Source organism: Erinaceus europaeus, chromosome 8, assembly GCF_950295315.1.
Source record: "Erinaceus europaeus chromosome 8, mEriEur2.1, whole genome shotgun sequence".
Lineage (NCBI taxonomy): Eukaryota > Metazoa > Chordata > Mammalia > Eulipotyphla > Erinaceidae > Erinaceus > Erinaceus europaeus.
In genome coordinates, this window is record NC_080169.1 from 107,189,550 (window position 1) to 107,213,910 (window position 24,361).

The 24,361-nt window shown below is 37.7% G+C and overlaps 1 protein-coding gene across 8 annotated transcripts in view; it reads right to left on the reverse strand.

Annotated features, from left to right (window-relative positions):
• The window catches only part of CNOT4 (CCR4-NOT transcription complex subunit 4), a 134,383-nt gene that overhangs the window by 40,453 nt on the left and 69,569 nt on the right, over nt 1–24,361 (reverse strand). For 5 of the 8 annotated variants that reach the window (XM_060196638.1, XM_007526556.2, XM_007526553.2 and 2 more), the window contains exons 3-7: nt 22,475–22,672; nt 16,397–16,483; nt 15,617–15,718; nt 14,305–14,430; nt 10,338–10,471 (exon numbers count right to left, since the gene is read on the reverse strand). In XM_060196638.1, coding sequence (XP_060052621.1) covers nt 10,338–10,471; nt 14,305–14,430; nt 15,617–15,718; nt 16,397–16,483; nt 22,475–22,672 — 647 coding nt within the window. The remainder of the gene's footprint in view (nt 1–10,337; nt 10,472–14,304; nt 14,431–15,616; nt 15,719–16,396; nt 16,484–22,474; nt 22,673–24,361) is intronic. The other 3 variants (XM_007526557.2, XM_007526554.2, XM_007526559.2) reach the window with 1 other exon arrangement.

Below are 24,361 nucleotides of genomic sequence, written 5' to 3' on the forward strand. Positions count from 1 at the left end.
ATCGAATAAAATCAGAGTAGCCATTCTCTCTTATTGGAAGAACAAACTTCCCAAAAGTCAGTAAAATAAGCCCAGTTTTTCATCTTAAATTTATTGAAACATTATATGGTAAGACAGTGGATTACATAGTTAGGATTTAAGAAACAGAAGACAACATTCCTATCTTTGAGCTTACATTCTCATTAAATTCTCTAGAAACAATGGGTAAGACAGTGGCTTATGAAAAAATATTACTTGAAAATAACATTTCTCTAAATAGTAGTGAAAGGTCTAATCTATATGTAGTTCTCCACATTTACAAGACCCATTTCAAATTATAATTCTTGAAAATAGAGCTCATCTATTTTTCTAGGTGTTTGATAGTGGGCATACAAATTAATAAAATGTTTTCTATCAATTCTAAGAGCAATGAATTCCTTTTAATACTGCAATAGCCTAGTCATAACCCTAGAGAAGGTATATATGGATAGAAATATATACACAAATAAAAGACTAACAAAAATAAGTTTTATGCAATTTACCAGGTGACTATCATATAGAAAAATACAGTAAAACAGCATGAATTGCTCACTTTAATTTTAACTCATTGTACATAAAAATAAAATCTTTTTTTTTAATATGGATCCTTATACAAAAAATAAAATCTTTTATAACATTACAACACTGACCTAGTGAACCATTTATAATTAACTTTAACCCAGTATATAAACAAAAAGGATGAATATCCTAGTACTAATACTTATCGGTAATACTCTCTATATCTGTTACAGTACAGCAAAATAATTGAGATTCAAAATTCTTAAAATTGTTTTATTGCCTGAAAGTACAAAGCACCTTACACACAGAAGACTTACTGGTGCACATGTAGTTACTCTAGAAAACTTTAACAAAAGGATAGTACTCAATCTGAATAGCAAATAAATCTGTAAAAATATTACCAGATGCCTTTCAATCTGACATAAAGGACAGAGAGAAATTGAGAGAGGCAGGAGAGACAGAGAGAGAGAGAAAAAGATAGACACCAGCAGACCTGCTTCACCACTGTGAAATGTCCCCACTGCAGGTGGGAAACAGGCTAGATAGAACCTGAGTCCTTGCTCATAATACTATGTGAGGTGGGCCACCACCCTCCCCCATCCTCATATATCTCTAAATGTAATTGACCATGAGGCATATCTTAAGTTGTGTTACATTTTGACTTAAAGAATTAAAAAAAAAAGAATTGATTTGTTTTGGTTCTGTGAATTATAATTCAGATACTCAGCAAGCAAACCTTAGACCTATATGTACAGTTCCCACCACCAGAGTTCTGTGTCCCAAACCCTTCATTGGAAACACAACATTGGGTGTCCCTATGTCCTATGTAGCCTTGTAACAAAGAAGTATTTGAGGTCATTCACATTGACTAAAATCACCAGCCAGCCAGCTGTTCATTGAGAAAAACATATTCCCAGAATCCATTACTGTTCCTCTACATCCACATGCTCACAGGATGAGACCTTGGGGCGCTACAATAGGACAACATTCATCTGGAGGAATGGAAGGAATACCAGAGGTCTCTAATGAACAGGTAGATGAGCTGCAACCACTGCTGAAGCTTAAACTGGAGCCTAAACTTGAGACACTGAAACAGTAGTTGGTGCTAGAGCTTGGTCTGGAGTCTGAGCCCCTAAACTAGAATTAGAGCTGGAACTAGGACTGGGATGAGCACTGGAGACCACATTGGGCCTTGTATCACACGGAGAGAGCTAGAATTGAGCCACCTGGGACTATGATAGACAGCTGGAATGAATAATAGAGCCATTCTTAGCCAACTTAGGAGACCATGGTCCTGATGCTAATGAAGATGCTCTTCTCTGAGCAATTACAGGAACCAGAACTCCTACCTTCTGCACCCCAAGAACAACCTTGATCCATACTCCCAGCGGGGGAGAAGTGATAGGATGAAGATTAAGAGGGCTCTGAACTCCAGCTCCACCAGCACCCAGAGAGAGAGAAGGGAAAGAAGAGGGACATATGGAGGTAGTTATGTTGTCATGAGTGCTTGGAGGGGAAGAGAGGATTGAATTAAGGGGAAAAAAGTGTGTAATTATGTATAAATGTAGACAGATAGCTGTAGAGATGATGGTTGGCCCATGTCTACAACCTTGGGGGAAATGTGGTGGATTGCAGTGGGGAGACTGAAGATTCAGAACACTGGTAGTGGCACTAGCACAGATTTAAAACTGTGTTGACATGTAATTTTATAAAATTTTAAAAAATTAATTATAAAAAAGGATGCTCTTCACTGGCTGAGATTGTAAAGGAATAGTACTGTTCAAAATAATGTCATTCTGAGAAATGCCTAATAAAGATTTTGCTGGGGGGGGGGGAGGTAAATAAGCCCCATGTATTCTATCTTAGCATAACCCAGTTTAGTTTTCTGGTGTCTGGTATCAGTGAGGTGTGTTCATTCTTGACCATACTAGATCTTTTTGGAGTCAGTTTCACTATTAATAATTACGTAGTATTTACTACTAGACATTACTTTTTAACCTTCTCTGCATGACAGTGGGTGATAATGTGCAGGTAGATGTTGGACTTGTGTTAACAGGCGATGGTTTAAGCAAAGAGCTTAATGAAAAAGGCAGTCTTGACACCTGATGTTACCAGGAGCTGTTGAGAATTCTGACTCTTTGTCTTGAGTATTTATTTCCTGTCCAGTCATTAGACATCCATGGATTTCCCACTTACTAGAAATGGAAATAGTAAACATGTTTCTTTCTGCTGGAATCATACATATACTTCTAAAGATCTTCTTTGTACTAATAGTGGCACTTGAAATGGAAGATTTATTCCACTGTACTTTTTATAACACACATAGGAAATACAACAATCTTTAATTGTGGCTTTATTCTTAGATCTTTTACTTATTCATTGAGTTTGTTAACCGTGCTTAATTTAAGAATATGCTGAAGCTGATTGAAACATATGCTTACTGGTATTTTACCCCCAGTCTGGTGTTTCCAACAGCTGTCTTTGAATTGATAACACTGACTTAGAAGTTCTTTTAACATTTAACTAAGGTTTTGTTAGATAAAAGTGTAAGATGTTTTAAATCAGTGCTTATGAAATTGGATAACGAATATTTTATTCTAACTAGTTGTAATCCAGAAAAATCCATAATATTTATTCTTATGACATTTTCACATATTGCTCTTGACTTTAGGAAGACTAAATTCACCTGTCATAGAAGTTACAGTGTTCTTTAATTTTGATGTCTGGGAAGGTAAATCATGATCAAGACATTGACATTCTTCTTTTGTAATATCTTGCTTTCATCTTTTCACAATGTTTAGCTCCTACTAGCAAATTATGAGACTAGTGTAAGTTTACATAAGGTAGAGCATAGATAGCACCAGGAATCTCAATCTCTCAATCTCAATCAACCTCTGTCTCTCTCTGTCTCTCTCTCTCTGCCTCTAGGGTTATTGCTGGTGCTCAGTGCCTGCACTACAAATCCACTGCTTCTGGAGGCCATTTTTTCCCTTTTGTTGCCCTTGTTATTTATTATTGTAGTTATTATTGTTGTTACTGTTATCGTTGTTGCTGGATAGTACAGAGAGGAATTGAAAGAGAAGAGGAAGACAAGAGAGGGGGAGAGAAAGATAGACACCTGCAGCACTGCTTCACTACCTGTGAAGCAATGCCCCTGCAGGTGGGGAGCTAAGGACTAGAACCGGGATCCTATGTCCTTGGGCTTCGCACCATGTGCATTTAACCTACTGCACTACCACCTGGCCCCCACCAAGAATCTCTTTGACAGCAATTGCACTGGCAGAATCTGTTTGGTAGAACTATTTTGGAACCAGAAGGTACACTGATGGTTTGTAGCTTCCTGAGAAAGACACACACACACACACACACACACACACACACACACTTGGCCAATTCTGAGTTTTAGAAAAGCAGCGGCTATCAGAACTATACTCACTAGCAGGAGATTGAACATACTAATGGAGCATCTGCACAAAATTTGTGTGAATGTGGGTAAACAAAAAGTCCCCACTTTCCAAATGTGGGGATTTTTGCTCTGATTTCTGTTAACTATTTCTTATCATAAGTGAGGACAAGTAGGTGGTAGCCATTGTTCCACTTAGCCATACAGTTCAAACCCCTCCCATTTGGATAGAATGATTTCCAGGAAACTTAAAGGGCAGGCACCACCCTATTTCCTTTCAGATTTTGCTTTTTCTTCTTTTGAAAGCCCGTGCATCAAAGGCAATAACAAAAAATAACTGCACGTCCAGAAGGCTCAGAACTCTTTTGCATCTAAATTCTATAAGCATTTCCAATGATACATATTCAATTACAAGGAAGACTAAAACAAAAATAAACCAATAGGACTAAATCAAATTGAAAAGCTTCTGCAAAGCAACAGAAACCACCACCAAAATAAAGAAACAGACTCCTTATAGAATGGGAGAAGATCTTTATATGTCATACATCAGACAAGAGGCTAACATTCAAAATACATAAAGAGCAAAGTCAGCAACAAAAACAAACAAAAAAACAAAAAAATGACCGCATCCAAAAATGGGGAGAGGATATGAACAGAATATTCACCAAAGGAGAGATCCAAAAGGCCAACAAACAGGAAAAAATGTTCCAGATCATTCTCAGAGAAATGCAAATAAAGACAATAATGGGGAGTTGGGCAGTAGAGCAGAGGGTTAAGCGCACATGGCATGAAGAGCAAAGACAGGCTCAAGGATCCTGGTTCGAGCCCCCGGCTCCCCCACCTGCACAGGAGTCACTTCATAGGCGGTGAACCAGGTCTGCAGGTGTCTATCTTTATCTCCCTGTCTCTGTCTTCCCCTCCTCTCTCCACTTCTCTTTCCTAACGACAACATCAATAACAATTACAATGATAACTACAACAACAATAAAAAAAAACAAGGGCAACAAAAGGGAAAATAATAAATATAAAAAATATATATTAAAAAAAAATCACCATCCTGCATATAAATCTTAAAGAAAGAAAAAGAAAAAGATATAGAAAATAAAGGAGGGGGGCAGAGAGTAGATAGCATAATGGTTATGCAAAGAGACTCTCATGCCTGAGGCTCCAAAGTCCCAGGTTCAGCCAGAGCTGAACAGTGCTCTGGTTAAAAAATAAAAAAAAATAAAAAAAAAAAAGCTTCTTTAAAAAAATAAATAAATACAAAAATAAAGGAGGGGGAAGTCGGGCGGTAGTGCAGTGGGTTAAGCACACATGGTGCAAAGCACAAGGACCGCTGAAAGGATCTCAGTTCGAGCCCCGGGATCCCCACCTGCAGGGGAGTCACTTCACAGACAGTGAAGCAGGTCTGTAGGTGTCTGTCTTTCTCTCCCCCCTCAGTCTTCCCCTCCTCTCTCCATTTCTCTCTGTCCTATCTAACAATGACAACATCAATAAGAATAATAACTACAACAATAAAACAAGGACAACAAAAAAGAATAAGTAAAAATAAATATTTTTAAAAAAGAAAGAAAATAAAGGAGGGCGGGGGGTAGGTAGCATAATGGTTATGCCAAGAGACTCTCAAGCCTGAGGCTCTGTAGTCCAGGTTCAATCACCAGCACCACCATAAGCTAGAGCTGAGCAGTATTATGGTTAAATAAAAAAGAATAAATAAAATAAATAGATAAAATAATACTTACAGGTAAATAAATTAGAGCTGTCCCTATACAAGTAAAGAATGGATAGGATGCCTGCTAGTTAGACTTATTATCCTTTAAAATATTATCCTAAAAATATCCTTTAAAAACAGAAACTGGACTGGGAAAACAGCATAATGATTATGCAAAACTTCATGCCTGAGATTCTGAAGTCCCAGGTTCAATCCCCAGCACCACCAGAAGCCAGAACTGAGCAATGCTCTGGTGTCTATTAAAATAAATAAAATTTTCTTTTTAAATTATGGGTTTGTGTATTTACTGGAGTGGAAGAGGAACACCTACAGCCTCTCTCCACTCTAAGCAGTGCCAGGACAGGTGAAACCGAGGACATCGTGCATGTAAGGAATGACCTATTCCCACTGAACAACCTCCCTGGAGGTGACTTTAATTTTTAAACTACGGATTCTCAAACAGAAAAGGTAATACTAGAAGATCTAAACTAATAAATTGGGGGGGGGGAGAAGAGGCATACTTTCATAAGACACACAATAGACTTACAGAAATATATCTTGTTAGTGGCTGAGAAGTTTCAAGGTTATGTTGTAGGACATAAATTCTGCCACAGCTGAGCTATGAATTCAAGGATTTTGAAATATAAATGGGCTGGTCAACTAACTGGCGAAGTTAGGTTTGTATGCTGTACATAACATATTTAAATGTACCAAAAGAACACAGCCAAGAAATATGAATTCACAGTGAATAAAGAGTCCTATTATTCAAATACAAATTAAAAGAAACTAGCTGACAAATATGCAGAAAAAATAATTCAAAAATGTAGATAATCATAATAATCTTTGACTCAATTTTAAAATCATCAAAATAGAACCAAGATATTGAAAAGCTATTTGTTAGTGTTATAAATAATGGCATCAAAATAAAAACATATATGCCAGCAGGAAAATGGCTCAATAAAACTGAAAAATTCACATTTAAGAAAACATTATATAAAATTATGATCTAATAGGCAGGGGATTTAACATAATGGTTATGCAAAACAACTGTCACACCTGAGGCTTTAAGCTCTGAGGTTCTATCACTTGACCATAAGCCAAGAGCTAACAAGGCTGGCAGGGCTCTGGTAAAAAAAAAAAAAATTAAAATAATAATAATAATAATAATAATAAAATAAATGAATCAAACAGAACAAATAAAAATTATGATCTTAAAACAGGGAAATATTCACAAAATAGAAAGTTTTAAAATACAATAAATCAATGTACTTTCTGTCCATACATTCACAAAAAGAAGAATGCCTGTGAGGAAATGAACACAGTAAGGAAAATACACACGCCAGTTTCAGTAAAAATGTCTGTAACTCTTAAGATCACTTAAATTGTCACCCTAGTTCTGATGCTTTTATATATTTTTAAATTTTTCTTCAAAAAATATTACTTTTATATTCAAGATAATAAATGCTATCTCAAGGATACAGAGAGGGAGAGAGAGAGACACCTGCAACACTGCTTCACCACTTGTGAAGCTTTCCCCCTGTAGATGGTCAGGGGCCTGAACCTGCATCCTTGCACACTATAATGCTATAATGTGTGTGCTTGGCCAGGTGTGCCACTGCCTGGCTCCCATCAAGGATAGAACCTATTTAATTTTTTGTCACCTAGGGTGCTGCTAGGGCTCTGAATATGTACAACTTCATTATTCCTGGTAGAATCGATCTTTCTTCTTTCTTTCTTTTGAAAAAAAATAAATATTTCAAAAAGGAAAGACCACAGCACCATTCTACCACCTCAGAAATTTCTCATAAGAAAAAGCTCACATGCAATTGCAGAGGCCAGCCCTCCCGACTTGGGCACCCTATAAAGAATTTCGGTCCATACTCCCAGAGGGATAAAGCATAGGAAAGCTTCCAATGGTGAGGATGGGACATGGAACTCTGGTGGTGGAACGGTGTGGAATTGTACCCCTGCCACCTTCCTTACAACCTTGATAGTCATTATTAAATCACTAATACATACATACACACACACACACACACACACACACACACACACACACACATAATTTTAAAGTGCTCCTATGCAGTAGCCAAGGGTGGCCAAACTCAGCTCCTCGAACTTCGTAACGTATGCACTCTTAAAAGGTGAGCTATCTCCTGACTCCAAATATCTATTTAAAACTTGTCTGTTTGCTCTAGTGGCTATAAATCCAGAATATGCTTTTAATTAGAATGACAAATATAAATGTTAAAAGCAACTGAGATAGACTTTTACTCCAGTAACTACATTCTTGTATGAAAGACTGGAGCAAGAAAGCCGTGAGGTAAGATCACATAGAAATCATAAAATAGGGGGTCGGGCGGTAGCGCAGCGGGTTAGCACACATAGTGAGAAGTGTGCAAGGACCGGCATAACGATGCCAGTTCAAGCCCTTAGCTCCCCACCTGCAGGAGGGTTGCTTCACACGTGATGAAGCAATTCTGCAGGTGTCTATCTTTCTCTCACCCTCTTTGTCTTCCCCTCCTCTCTCCATTTCTCTCTGCCCAACCCAACAATGACGCCATCAATAATAAACACAATAATGATTAAAAAAAATTGGGGCCTTTTACTCTTCTTCTTTTTTTATTTTATTTATTTATTCCCTTTTGTTGCCCTTGTTGTTTTATTGTTGTAGTTATTATTGTTGTTGTCGTCGTTGTTGGATAGGACAGAGAGAAATGGAGAGAGGAGGGGAAGACAGAGAGGAGGAGAGAAAGATAGACACCTGCAGACCTGCTTCACCGCCTGTGAAGCGACTCCCCTGCAGCTGGGGAGCCGGGGTTCGAACCGGGATCCTTATGCTGGTCCTTGTGCTTTGCGCCACCTGTGCTTAACCCGCTGCACTACAGCCCGACACCCCCTTTTACTCTTCTGTGACAAAATAATAAGCTCAAAGTGGGAAAATAAATAACAGGAGTAGCATCTTAGAATTTCACAAAAGACCTGCTTTTCAGGATGACATTCTATTAGCGCAATATCCAAAAGTGACACTGTGGGATATATTAACAATGTTCCATGAGTTCTAATCTGTAGTGAACCATTGATATTTATACTTCATGAATAGTGTAAATCAAATAATAAATTATTTTTTTAAAAAAAAGAAATCACAAAATAAACATGTTTAAGTATGAGACAGTATAAAAGATCAAATCTCAACATAAAAAAGATTTATTTTAGACTTGACTTTAATTTTCACTTTGATATATAAACACACTTCTTAAAAAATTTGTTTCACTCTATAGCATTTTTTATATGTGCTTACAGAATATGCATGAATAAATGTATGTATTATGCAAGAATTAAATATTGTAGGCAGTATTTAAATATGAACAGTCTTTATCATCTTTGCTTTGAAATAAAAATTTAGTGAAGATATCCAGAACTTAACTAAGAGTATGGTTTCGAAGACTGAGGCAAACAACACTAACCATACTTGAAAAAATGGCCCTTACATTACATGAAACATCCAGTTATATTAAAAAGCACTTAAAATCTTTTAACTTAAGAATGCTTTTGCTAGAAAATAAAATCAGCATACATAAATTATAGCTGTTTATTTTATGTAAAGGTGTGTTTTGTTTGCTTGATTTTTAAACAAGACACTGCTCAGCTCTGGCCTTATGGTGGTGTAGAGGATTGAAACAGGGATTTTTGGTAGAAGATCTCTTTGCATAACCATTATGTAATCCCTCTGCCCTTATAAAAGTTAAAACTAAAACTTTCAAAGACATAAATTAATTCAGGATAAGAATACAATCCTAAAATTATTATTTTTAATAGCCAGACCATTTTATTTTTAAGTTTTTAAAATTATCTTTACTTAGTTATTGGATAGAGAGGCGCAAAAATCAAGAGGGGAGGTGGAGATAGAGAGGGAGACAGAGTGACACCTGAAGCCCTGCTTTACCACTCATGAAGCTTTCCTCCTGCAAGTGGAAACTGAAGGCGCAGGCCCAGGTCCTTGCACACTGTAATATGTGCGCTCAACCAGGAGCGCCACTACCCAGCCTCCAGACTATTTTCCAACCGGTCTTAACTAAATATAGTTTAAGATAGGAAGATCACCATATCAGAATGAGACTCATCATACAAAACTAAAACATGTTTAAACATTAACACATTATTTTCTATAGAAAAACAAGTTGTCTCCTAAAATGAATAAAATGTTAGATATCGAATACACTCCTCACTCACAGGATATGAGACCAATGATCCCTGAGATTAGACCACCTGGAAAATTTGAGCCCCCAAAACCTACTGTGTGTCATGTAATTCCCACTATCCATTTCACAGTGAGCCCCCACTCCCATTATACCAGGGATGGAAGAACATCAATTGGGTGACATGTCAATAACCCTTAGCTTCTTTTTTTTATCAGGGAGGGTATGCTCGGTGTTCAAGGAGACTGCAAGTCACTGTAAAGGGGAAGCCATAGAGTCTCATCTGAAGCATTACCAGGGAGCAGCAGCAGCAAATATTCAAACCCAGAAACTGTGAGTCAACATTTCCTACATAGGACAACAGTTCTGCATAAATGATAGATAGTAGTGTCAAGAAGGATTCCGCCTGAAAAAGATGGAAGAATGAAAAGAGAAGATAGACAGACATGAAGGAAAGGTATCTGATCATACTGACGTTGGTACTTACGTATCGTACCTCTGCAGTGGTGTTACTTTGTTCTTATTCTTATCGACTGAACCCGTAGACAATTGAAGAAAATTGGGGTTTAATTTATATAATTCTTGAAGTAGTTTCTGTTCATATTCTTGGTGCTTACCCGCCTAGAAGAAGAAATTAAAACTGCAGTGGAGCTCACAAAAAATTTCGCTGTGTTAAATACTGAGTTTACTTTTTGAATTATTATGGATATATTAAACAGAACTAGCAAGGGTTTTTTTTGTTTGCTTTGTTTTGTTTTTTCTAGCATCTAAGAGATCTGTGGATAATGTCACAAAACTTCTAGACCAAAAAAATTTCTTTCACCAAATATGCATATATATATATACACACACATTATATACTATGTACTCCACTAATAATCTGATTCATTAACCTCTTTATTATGTTGAAAAGCATTATCAAAAGATAGGTTTTTTTGTTTTGTTTTATTTTTTTGCTAGCTCTACAAACTAGAGGGCCCCTGTAAGCTTTGTTCCCCATCTTTTATGTAAAAGTTCTGTTTACAGAAAGGCAATTACTACATTTCTGAACAACATTAAATTTTTTTCTTCATTAAAATTATTAACACTAAAGTAATATGCAGATAAAGACAATAATGAGATACCACTTCACTCCTGTGAGAATGTCATACATCAGAAAAGGTAGCAGCAACAAATGCTGGAGAGGCTGTAGGGATGATGGAACCCTTCCAGAATGTAAATTAGTTCAACCCCTGTGGAGAGTTGCCTGGAGAACTCTCAGAAGGCTAGAAGTAGAACTTTTACCCTATGACCCTGCAATTCCTCTCCTGGGGATATATCCTAAGAAATCCAACACACCCATCCAAAAAGATCTATTCGTGGCAGCACAATTTGTAATAGCCCAAACCTAGAAGCAACCCAGGTGTCCAACAACAGATGAGTGACTAAGAAAGTTGTGTTATATATACACAGTGGAATACTACTCAGCTATTAAAAATGGAGAATTCACCTTCTTCACTCATCTTGGATGGAGCTTAAAGGGATTATGTTAAGTGAGATAAACCAGAAAAAGGATGGATATGGGATGATCTCACTCACAGAAAGAAGTTAAAAACAAGATCAGAAGGGAAACACAAAGTAGAACTTGGACTGGAGTTAGTGTGTTGCACCAAAGTAAAAGACTCCCTCCAGTCCTGGAAAATGATGGTGGAGAAGGACCTAGTAGGGATTGAATTGTTAGGTGGAAAACTGAGGAATGTTACACATGTACAAACTATTGCATTTACTGTTGACTATAAACCATTAATCCCCCAATAAAGAAATTTGGAAGAAAAAAAAAAAGAATTTCACTTTTTCATTATCTTGACACTAACCAAAATCTCCACAAGTTTGTTTACATATGAAATTAACATGCTTACAACAACAATAACAACAAGGGCAACAAAAGGGAAAATAAATAAATATAAAAAATTAACATACTTAAAACTAAATCTGCAGTTGACAATTAACAGCCAACTGCTTTGTTTCTGTAAAGTTTTACTTAAACAGTTTGTTCACTGGTTGACATGTTGCCTGTGACTCTCTTCACAGTGAAGCAGTTCTGCAGGTGTCTTTCTCTCCTCCTCTCTGTCTTCCACTCCTCGCTCCGTTTCTCTCTGTCCTATCCAACAATAATGACGATAACAATAATAACTACAACAATAAAACAACAAGGGGGAGGGTTTGTGCAGTAGTGCAGTGGGTTAAGCGCACATAGCGTAAACAAACTGCAAGGATCCGCGTAAGGATCCCGGTTCCAGCCCCCAGCTCCCCACCTGCAGGGGAGTCACCTCACAGGCAGTGAAGCAGGTCTGTAGGTGTCTGTCTCTCCTTTCTGTCTTCCCCTCCTCTCTCCATTTTTCTCTGTCCTACCCAACAACAACAATAAACAACAAGGATAACAAATTTTAAAAAATGGTCTCCAGGAGCAGTTTTGTAGTGCAGGCACTGAGCCCCAGCAATAATCCTGGAGGCAAAAAAAACAAGGGCAACAAAAGGGAATAAATAAACATTTTTTAAAAAAATAAAGAAAGAAAAAGTCTACCTGCTCCTGTACTTCACACAACAACGAGAACTCTACAGCTGGGTAACTATATATTAGATGGTACTATCATAAACTTTAGGGAAGAAATTAAGCAAAGACTGACTAGAAATTAGTCACATACAAAAGAAAAATTGCAATAAAACTGCACTCAGAAACTTTTTGTATTTGCATATGTATCAATCTAAAATGGCATATTTACTTACCACCAGGCATGCTAATAATTTTTAAAGTGTGGTCTAAGAGATCTTATAAGAAAATCAAAACAAAACCAAACAGTAAAAACAAGCAAAAGTGACATTATCTAAAAGCATGCTTGTATTGTATATACTGCACAATGCAGTTTCCTGTTCTTAGAGGCCTCAACAGAATATATAAGTATATCATACATTTACAAAGAAAGATCTTCTGATCTTTGTCATGTTGTGATTTGTTTAAATTTCCTTTCTAAACTGAGAAAAGAATTTTAAGAAAGAAACCCCTTTTATTGGTAATTTCAAACTCAGGTAACAAAGAGCAAAATGAACTTAAGACAGCAATATGAAATGAATTATTAAGAAAAAAATAGTCTGATGTGAATTTCCCACCTGAAACATTTGAACACTGAACCCTCTTGCAATCAATACTTCAGGAAATATTACGCTCTCCTTAGCCACAAAAAGTTCAAGTGAGTATCCAAATTATTCTACAGTGGCAGATAAAAAGGTTAAATACCACTACTAATAAGTTCCAAGGGAATGTCCATTTTTTTTTCTACAATTCAATAATAGTTTAAACATGCGATCACTGGGGCTTAGAAATAGACGATTGTTGTGACAGTGCCCATGAATTTAAGCATACTTTCCCTTCCTCAAAATTCAGTTTGCCATGTTCACCCTTAGATTTCATCCAAGAAAGCTTCATCCGAATAAAGAAGAGGGGAAAATAAAATAAAATCAAGAACCATTTACTGGATAAGAATTAAGTCAGTAAACCATTCTATTAAATATCAGACAGACCTTATACTACATAATTCTTGGATTATAAAGATAGCACTATTAAAAAAAGAAATAAAATCAATGTATTTACTATAATGAGATTTAAGCTGGATATCTCCAAGTCAAAGGAAAAAAAAGTAGCATTTCTTTTCTTTGTTCTTTTCAACAAGCTGATCTTAAAGGAGCCCCTCCCTACTAGACTTTCTCTAGTTTGACCTGGAGAATAAAAGGTAGCAATCAATGCCCCCCACCTTCTAAATGAGAGGTATTCCTGCAAAAGTCCACAGCAACAATCTGAAGTCCTCATCTACAATAGGGAAGTGCAGCACTGTGCTTTGGTATAATCCTCATTTACTATGCCGTATGGTCAACATTTTTTATTTGTAAAGGCATGTTTATACTACAAATTGAAAGGAAACAAGAGGAAATGTGGAGGGGGGGAGAACATAATAAGCCTTCACTCTTTACAGGATAATAACTCAGTGGACATTTTCATGGGAAGAGCTGTTTTATAGAAGTTATGTTGGATTGTCAGCAGCATGTGATATTATCTTCTAGCATGCCCTATGAAAATAAGTAGGATGAATGGGGCTCATAATTATAGTATCCTACTTAGCTTACTGTTTTCTGACATTCTCCTTGAAGAAGCATTTCCCAAAATGCTTTTGCTGGGTCAAAGTCCTGCAGGAAAGAAACCTATTTACCTTCATTAACCTGCCATTTTTTAATTTAGTGAACATGACCCATTTTATTGGAACAACACTCTGCAACACTAACCTTCCATGGAACACTGGAAAGTGCTACTTGAAAGTAATATCAGCTTCAAATACAACAAATTCTGCTAGTTTATGCAACTTCAGCTTTTAAAGAAAATCACTCTCTTTACTGCAAGCATGGTAATCATATTTGTTTACTACCTGCATTTCCTCCTTTGTGAAGCTGGCCGCCTCATCCCCCAATTCATGTAGATACATACAGTCAGGTTTTGGACACTGCATATTCTTTAAAAAGTAACTGCAATATTTTGTTGTACCCAGAGAGGCCTGCAGAAAGAAAGGGAGGGTGGCAAGATGTGAAATGACACCACAATGACAATTTCTATGTTTACTGTGTATAATTCACCTAAAAAATGAGGCACAGACAACAAGAAATACACCTATAGACCTAAACTATTAATGGAAATTTTAAAGACAATGCTCATTTAAAAGTACTAATAAAAACTTCACAGTCAGCAGTTTCTGGAACTGAGTATACAATCTTATCAAATCTATCCTGTGTTACAGGTGGCTAGGTACATAAGACGTCAATTTCCTCACATTATGCTATATTTCCTCTACCGACATAAAACATTGCTTGGTGGGCTTCTTCATTCACATCTCAATTAGTGTGAAAAACCAAAACTATTGTCTACTTACAAAGAGAAAAATAACATCAATTTTCACTGAGAAGATACATGCAGGAGACTCAAGATAGCTCAGCTGGTAGAGAGCACACTACTATGAATAAGGACCCTGTTCAAGTCCCCCGCCACATATGGAAGCACTTGCCTAAGGGAAGTTTACAAGCCTGTGTGCAGTGCTGTGGTGTCTCCCTTCCTCTCTTTCCCCCTCTCTGTCCCTCAATCTCTCTATCTAAAATGAAAAGAAAGAACCAGTAAGTGGTTAATCCTACAGAGCATACACTTCACCATCTGAGCAGACTGGGATTCGAGCTCCAGGCCACCATGCAGGAAGGAGTGCCTGCAGAGAGCGGCACTTCACCAGTGTGCAGCAGTCTCTCTCTTTCTCTCTCTTGTTGTCTCTATCCCTCTCTGTTTCTTATCTCTATCTACAGAAAAAAAAACAAATAAACAAACTGCCTGCTGGAAGCAGTGGAGTTATGCAGGCACTGAGCCCCAGGGGTTGGGGGGGGAGGGGTTTAGGGGGATGTATGACACTCTGCCCCCCGGGAACAGACAGGTCATGCAGGCACAAAGTCCCAGTGCTGATCCTGGCAGGAGGGGGTGGAATTATATACAAATATATGAAATTATAAGAGACTATACATACAATAATATCCTGTTCCTACATGGTAAAACTGGACACTAAATAAAGTAAGTCAGCAGTAAACCAACTGCCTAAGTACCAATCTTCAAACAGACTCCCTTAGAACAATATTTAGTAGGCTTTCCCCTACCTAATATACCTCATCTGCTCCCCCAAGTGAAAAAAGTCAAGAAGCCAATATTACCTTAAGTGTTCTGCCATCTACCACCACATTGTTGACACACTGTATGGCTCGGAGAGCATCTTCTGACCGAATATAAGTTACATAAGCACTGGCGCTTGGACCCTGAAGTGAAATTAAACAAGAAAAAAATATTTTTTAATTCTCTGGCAACCTCTCTTAGAGAATTCTTAAGGAATCTTCTACCACCACCACCACCACCACCACCACCACCACCACCACCACCACCATGAATAATAATGACAATAACTGGCTGAACTATATACTGGCTCATTTTAAAACAACTGTGCTTAACCAATTTTATCCATTTAGTAGATTAAAAATATATGAATAAGCTATCTTCTTTTTTAAAAAAAAGTTATGTAACAGGCTCATCAAAACTACAGGAAACAAACTTTAAAAGGTTTGAAGACACTATACCAAATTACTCTCTACCAAAAATAATGGAAAGTACAAAAGTATTCTAATCCCAGAAAAGCATGCTCTACTAACCTTCCGATATCTGAAAATATTATCAACAGAAGTGATTTTTGATTACTACAATGACTGGTAATGCTCATTTTCTCCTCCTTTGAAAAGCAACACTTTTACAGTTTCCATTATCAATTCTAAGTTCTGGGTCAAATGATTACCAAAAATTCCTCCATCCAACCAACAGAGGTCAGTCACTACACTGCTTAAGTTTTTAAACCCTCAAGTTTTCTCACAGAAGCAAGTTTCCTTCTGAATAGCCCACGTTAAGTTCAAAATAAAGGAGAGACAAAAATCCCTAGAATTAGTTACCTGTGAGCCTGCATATGATGTGCTATTATTGATGACAACCTTATGTATTTTACCAAACTTCCCAAAATATTCTGGTCGTTTTAAAACCTATAAAAGAAGAAGAAATAAGGTATAAACTGTCCCTATTTTCATCAACTTTATCCTTATAATGGGGACACTCATCATCCCTCTTTAGTGAAGGAAAAATAGAAATAGTTTAGGTTTCCTAATAAATGACTGCTTCCTAAGTATAATTTCTATAATTAACCTATAGGAAATCATCAAAATAACCTTAAAAAAAAAAAAAACACTATTCTTTACTAAGAATAGAAGTCAGGCCAGACATTGGTGCACCTGGTTAAATACACATACACATATTACCATGCTCAAGCACCCTGCTTCAGAAGCCCCCAGTCCCCATGGATGGGGAGGGAGCAGTGAAGCAGTGGGGTGAGTGAGTGAGTGAGCGAGCGAGCGTGCGTGCGTGCGTGCGTGCGTGCGTGCGTGCGTGCGTGCGTGCGTGCGTGTGTGTGTCCCTCTCTTCCTCCCCTCCCAATTTCTCTATGCCCTATGGAAGGAGGGAAAGAGGGAAGGTTAAAGGTGGGGGGTTGAGGGGAGGAAAAAGCCAAAACTATGCTTAGAATTGACTGTTCACTACTGGTCTATGGGCTCTCACTCTTAAAAACAAATCAGATGAAAGATCTTTATTATCTTCTTTTTTGTTTATTTATAAAATGGAACTACTGACAAGACCAGGAGGGGTACAATTCCACAAAATTCCCACCACCAGAACTCTGTATCCCGACCTCTTCCCTTGAAAGCTTTCCTATTGTTTATCCCTCTGGCCACACGAACCCAGGATCATTCTTATCAACAGATAATCCCTATAAGCAAAATAACATATTAAAATGACAGAGATAGGAACTCAACTGAAATATCTGATATAATATTAAAATATTTTTAACTTATAAGTTCAATTATGGTAAAGTGTTCCTCAGTCTGCTCTGTGATTAAGTGCAGCACATATACACAAGTAGTGTTCCCTTACATCAATGAAAATTTATCACTTCTCAATTACTGCCTATTTGGTTTTGAATCTTTTCTGGCAAATAACACGCATGAGGTAGTGAGGGAGAAAACATCTGGGAGACAGATTTAGACATTTCCTTTTACATCTGGATCAGTATTTCCCCTTAGCAAGTGTCCCCTCCTTTACTTTGTTACAGGCTCTCTCACAAGCTGATTTATCAATGTTAGCTTATCTGGTCAGTACAGAAGTAGATGCAAAAACAGCTTTTATGACATGCAACTACCTCAACATTAAAGCCTGTTCTTTTCCTAGAATTAACCTATAAATAAATCTACTGTCCCTATAATCTCTAAATAATAAAATCTCTCTCAGTAAGTTTCCTTGGGTACCTGTTTAAGCATGTTCAAAGCATTCTTTCCAAATGCTTGTATTTGATAACATTCTCAAAATCTAATAACTTAGCTAATGTGTTCTGCATCTGACAGAATCAAAGTTGTATGAGGCTGAGGTATCATTAATTCTTACCATTTCCAATTTAAAGTAATTCAGCTTAGCACACTTCATTTTAGGTTAGTATAAATATCTTAACAACTAATTTTAATGGAAGATGGGTAAAGTGATTATACTGACTTTTAGGCCCCTGTCCCACCCAAACCCTCTAAGGGTTATGTTAGTAAGAATGGGTAAGTCAATGATCCCTGGGGTTGTTCAGAGTCAAGTCTCAGGGAAGAGTACAGTACAGTCTGAAAAGCTTTTGGGCAGTGGTCCACAGAAATACATCTTCTCCATTTTCCTTTGGATATGTACCCACTAAGAATAGTCCAGGAGCTGAACTCTCAAGCATATAATCCCAAGTTCAACCCAAGCCTCACATGTGGTAGACTGGTCCCCCGGTTCTCTCTCGTGTCCTCTCTCTCTCTCTCTCTCCCCCCCATCCTCCTCATCCTCCTCTTTCTCTCATAAATAAGTATATTTATAAAGTTAAAGGAAAAATAAAAAGTTCTCAATGTCAAAATACCTACTTTGAAGAGTTTCGTACTGACTACATCTGAGTTCAAGGCACTTGTTCTTAGTAATGGCAGCATGCAAAGGAGTATTTTGAAAAGTGACATTAGAAATTGACGGCAGCTTTTACTGAAGAAGATTGTCAAAGTGACTGGCATCACTCTTGGAGGTCAGGGAATGAGAACCAGCAATGGCTCGCAATGCTAAGACTAACCCTGCACAATAAAGAATAATTTCTGTACTACGTTTCTGTCCCAAGAGACACTCATGCAGCTGAGAAGCCTCTTTATAATTAAGTAAACCTAAATAAACTTCAAATTATGTATAATGCAAAATCCATCCCCCCAGTTTTGACACATATTGAATTCACATGAAAGCAAGTAATAGTAATTAAGAAAGAATACAAGAGCTTTGTCTAGAATTTTACTAAGAGTTGTTTCAGAAACTGCACATTGTTGGTTGGCATTTCAAGGTAGCTGGGTTGGCAGTGCATACACCTGTGACAGTCTGCTGTCTGCTTTTTGCAGCTGGCCTATTCATACTCATTCCACAAACTGATTCAAGCATCTTACTCTTTCAACATGTACAGCAAATGTAGTGCGTCACAAACTTGGATATGCACACAAACTATTTGAAGAGCTGAAATGCAGATTAAGGCCCAATAGTTCTGGTTTGGGAGTTTGCATGAGCTCCAGAAAACAATACTAAAGTTAACCTAGAATTATAAGCTTGATTTACTGAGTTCTAACTGAGCATTATTATATAAGAATCAAGAGGTTAAAAGGCTCTTTTATAATTACTTTTCATTTATTCACATATTTTCTTAATTATGTGAGCAAATAGTCTATCAAGAAGTCATTTCACTGAAGTCAAAGACTGTTATAAAATTTCTACCCATTACATTCTATTCTCAAGGACATTCAACAGCTTCCAGCTACCCTACAGTGCAAAGTTCTTAGCATAATTAGACAATCATTTATGATCTATTACCACTTACCTTGCCAGTCTCATCTGTCACCACTGCACTCTGAACTTCCAGCCAAACAAATCACTTACAGAGTTCTCTCTCATCCAGAAGCATGTATACAATTCTTCTGCTAGAAGCCCTTTATCCCAAAGAGAGCAAAGAGCTATACAGCTCCCTGCCAACATCAGGTGCTATCTCTTGTCTCCCATGGCATGAGTATGACTCCTAGCATAGTATAAATTTTGTAAATAAGCAGAGACTTTCTTGTATGTCTTACAGAGCACCCTGCTCACTGTAAGTACTCGCAAAGGACCAGGTGGTAGTGGTACACCTAGTTGAGTAAAAATGCTACAATGTGCAAGGCCCCACCTTCAAGACCCCAGTCCCCACCCGCAGAGGGGAAACTTCATAAGCAGTGCTACAGATGTTCCTCCAGTTTCTGTCTCCTTCACTGTCTCCCCCTCCCTCTCAATTTCTGGCTCTATCCAATAAACAAACAAATGAAATGTTAGTAAGTACTCAATAAAAACTTACTTGGGAAATTATCTTAGCACTGAACAAATAGAATTAGTTGGGAGCAGACAAAGCGACCTTTAAGATATTAGCAAATTTCTGTGCTTGGTTTAGAAATGATCTGCTCAGGCAAGAGAAATTCAAAAATATACTTTCTATATTAAATTGAACACTCCACATTCCATCAAAACATAATAGTAAACTAACAAGCAAAAATCATTTCAGTGAGTTAAGAATATAGGAAGTAGCAAAACACTCTGCAAATTTCTGTATTATTCACATATTCAATGCCATGTGTTTACTTCACAGTGAATCAGATTTAGAACTAACATAGACTATAAAAAGCCATGTGACAAAATTACAAATGCCCAATGACACATCTAATGTATAAAAAGTATTGCTATCTATATTTTTGAAAACACAGTCAAGTATTCATTGACAGCACAGAGAAAAACTTAGCAAGCAATGGATAGATGAATACTTAAAAGAACAGATGGGGCCAGGCAGTGGTACATCCAGTCAAGTGCACACAGTATTATATGCAAGGACTCCCGAATGGAACTAGGTTTTGGCCTCCACCTGCAGTGGAGACACTCCACAATCAGTGAAGCAGGTCTGCAGGTAACTCTGTCTCTCTCCCTCTTTATCTTGCCCTCCCCTCTTAATTTCTCTCTGTTCTATCAAATTGAGGGGGGGAGGAGTGGGGAGGAAACATGGCCCCCAGGAGCTGTGGTTTCATAGTGCCACAACCAAGTTTCAGAGATAACCCTGGAGGTGGAGAAGGGAAGGGGAAAAGGGAAAGGGAAGAAAGGGGTAAGTAGACAGATGGATAAATGCCAATTATCACTGTAAAACACACTGAAATGGAGCTTGAAGATATGGGGGTGGAGGCGGCAGTTACTCTAGTCCCATTTCTACTATCAATCAGCTGTGTGGACAGAAACAAATCACTTAACTTTAACCTGTAACATTAAAACACTTCACAGCTGTCTTCCCACTTCTGACTGGAAACATGTTATGGATACAGACTGTGGACTTGGTCAGACTACTCTTACTACCTCCAACTTCAAAGTACCTAACACAAAGTATTGGGGAGGGGAGAATTTACAAAGTGATTGAAGGAAATAGCCATGGGTAAAATGGGATTCTGCCTGCTGGAAGTTAGGCACTACCTTTAAACAAAAACAAAAACTAAAAAAAAACCCACACACACACACAGGAAAACTGGCCGTTGAAATGGAGTCAAAACTAGAATGAGCCCACCAAAGTCAGCATACTTAGGCCTACTGATGCTGGAGTTGTCTCCAAGTTTGCAGTCAGTGGCAGAGGCATTAGTGGGATCTCCCTGACTTTCTCCTCTACTAACCTTCAAGCCCCCCACAAATACTCAAAACAGAGTAAACGCATAAATACTCAAAACAGAATAAACGCATCAATAACAATTGGTTATTCTCTCTAAATTTACTTTTACAAGATTAAGTAGACTAGACTCCTTAACATCTTCCACCTGGAGCTTTTAGTCTACTTAATCCTATCTCTTCAGATACACCTTCCTAAGTATATTCATTGCAGTTCTCCCCAAAACAAGTTGTCCTGTGAGACTTGGGGCAGACACTCTCAACAATCTAGCCGTTCACTTCATCTGTCTTCCCATCAATTTAGTTATCAACTCCTCATCTACTGGAAACTCAAAATTAGCAGATGTTTATCCAATGCTAACAAGAAAAGTTAGGAGTTCAGCAAATTTTAACAAGGTTAGTGATTCCAGAAGAGGTAATAAACAAAAGGATCAAGATTTTCCCTTCTGCGGGGGCTGGGTGGTGGCGCACCTGGTTAAGCGCATGCATTACATTGCACAAGGACCCAAGTTCAAGCTTCATGAGTGGTGAAGCAGGGCTGCAGGTGTCTCTCTGTCTCTCTCTCTCCCTCTCGACCTCCCACTCTCCCCTCTCAACTGCTCTCCATCTCTATCAAATAAAAAAAAATAATAAAGTTTAAAAAAAAAATTTTTTTTTTTATTCTCCTTCCCTCCCAATATATGGGCAAGAGCCTTGAGTTCACTGTTTCCCATCATTAAGTTCTCCCCTTTTCCCCAAACTGGCATAGAGGGCATATTATGATACAGCACAGCAGAAATTGTTTTTATAATTAAAAATTGCGACTTGAGCAGAAAGAAAACACAGGTTATTAAGATCTCTACTGTGTTGATATGACTGCAACTCCACTGATGTTTCTTAGATCGCTGTAGAAAAAATAGAAAGAAACCGAGTAACCATGTCACACTCATGACTTAACAGCAATACAGAATATAATTACCCAACATTCACAGATAATTTGCACTAAAGAGAATGTTAAAGGTCTAGTACAGCTAGAAAATTAGGTTAAAGAAGATTAAAATACTAAGATCAAAAGTGTTATTTGGTTTCTCAGCAAAGTTTAGAAAGTAATTTTCCATTTTCCCCAATTTTTAATATTTTCAAGGAAATTCCTACAGTTGGGCAGGTTCTGCTGCTATTTTAAAGTAAAATACACACATATAGATAATGGATATAAAACTGAGAAGCATAAAAAGAAGAGGACATACCTCTGGATCTGCTAATCGCTGAGACAGACCTACTACAAACACGAGGTTTTTTTGTACAACACGTACACTAGCCAGGTGTTTGCGATTTTCTGATATTTTCTGCTTTCTCTCGTTCTGTTTCTGTTTTTTCTCATTTTTTATCCTTTGCAGTTCTTCCTGGGAGAGTGGTTTATAAACTGCTGGGTCTTCTGGATATGGCTTTAAAAATAAAACAAACACACAAAGTTAGTATTAAATAGAAAAACTATACAATTACCAAATTCTGAAGAGTAGGCAGTTTTTTGTTACATCTTCTTTTCTGAATCTTTTGTTAAAATGTTTTATTTAATAGGTGATAAACACAATTGTTATTAAAATACTTGAACTTTTTTGAACAGACTACATTTAATACTAAAACTTAAAATGCTAACAAAAGTTTTATCATTAAAAACCCAAACTTAGTATTCCCTATAAGGAAGAGAGCTTATAGGAAAATAAAGCTTGTAGGGAAAGACACAATGAATGTAAGTTCTCAGGGCTCGGGAGGAAGCTCAGCAGTAAAGCACATGCCTTTGCATACAGTGGACTAAGCTCAATTCTGGGCTCTGCATGAAAAAAGCTGGAGGCCAGGTGGTGGTGCACTTGCCTGAGAGCACATATGACAGTGCAGAAGGACCCACTTTCAAGCCCCTTAGTCCCCACCTGTAGGGGGAAAGCTTCATGAGCAGTGAAATGGTGCTACAGGTACCCCTCTCCTTCTCTATCCCCCCATTTCTCTGTCTCAATTCAAAATAAATAAGTAAATCATCATGAAAGGCAGAATGTCTGTTAGTCTGCCTTAATAAGAGATAATGTAAATTCTACATAAGGATTTAGATACTACAGTCAACAAAGATTTAATAGAAGCCTATTATCTAACAGAAATGAAATGATTTTAGGGAGCTGGGTGCTGTCACATCCAATTGAGTGTACATGCAACAATGCATAAGGGCTTAGTTTCAAGTCCCCAGTCACCCCACCGCTGGCAGAGGGAGGCTTTGGAAGCCATGAAGGTGGTCTTTCCTTCCTTCTTGGTTTCTCTGTCACTATCCAATAAATAATTTTTTAAAAAAATGAATGATTTTATAGCACGTATTCACTTATCTGTCCCCAGTCTGAGAGAAAGGCAAATGGGAAAATAGTACATTGGTACTCTAGCTCGGGGTTTGAGCACAATCTGAACTCATTTACATCACTTACTAGCCATGTAGCCATAGGCACACTAATTATTTTTGATTTATTTATTCTTTATTTTAATGAGAAAGATACAGCAAGAGAATGACCAGGTTACTGCTCAGCACCATTTATGGTGGTGCTGGCGACTGAACCTGCATCCTCAGAGCCTTAGTCTTTTGCTCAGCCCTCTGGGGACCAGGGGCTTGAACCTGGGTCCTTGGGCACCACAATGTGTGTGCTTAACCAGGTGTGTACCCACCTGGCCCCCTGATTTATTCTTTTCTCATAATTACAATATAGTTGGGGTGGTTTTTTTTTTCACTTTTTAAATCAGTGATTTAACATTGATTTAGAAAATTATGAGACACATAATCCCACACCTTTCCGACCACCAAAGTTCTGGGTCCCCATTCCCACCACTGGAAACTGCAGTAGTTCTCCTAAAGTCATAGATGTGGGCCGACTTATTTCTCTAACTATATTGATATATGTTTGCCCACTTTTTCCTATGGTCCTGCCTTCCCTTCCTTTCGCATCTACACCTATTGCTACTTCCAAATGTCCTTCCTTTTTTCCTCTTCTCTCAGGTCTTGGGGGTCCTGATAGAATTAAGAGTTTAGAGTGCTCTGGTTATCTTCTCCTAACTCTGGTCCCTCTTACAGTACTGTTTCTTTTTCCTACTAATGCTACTGG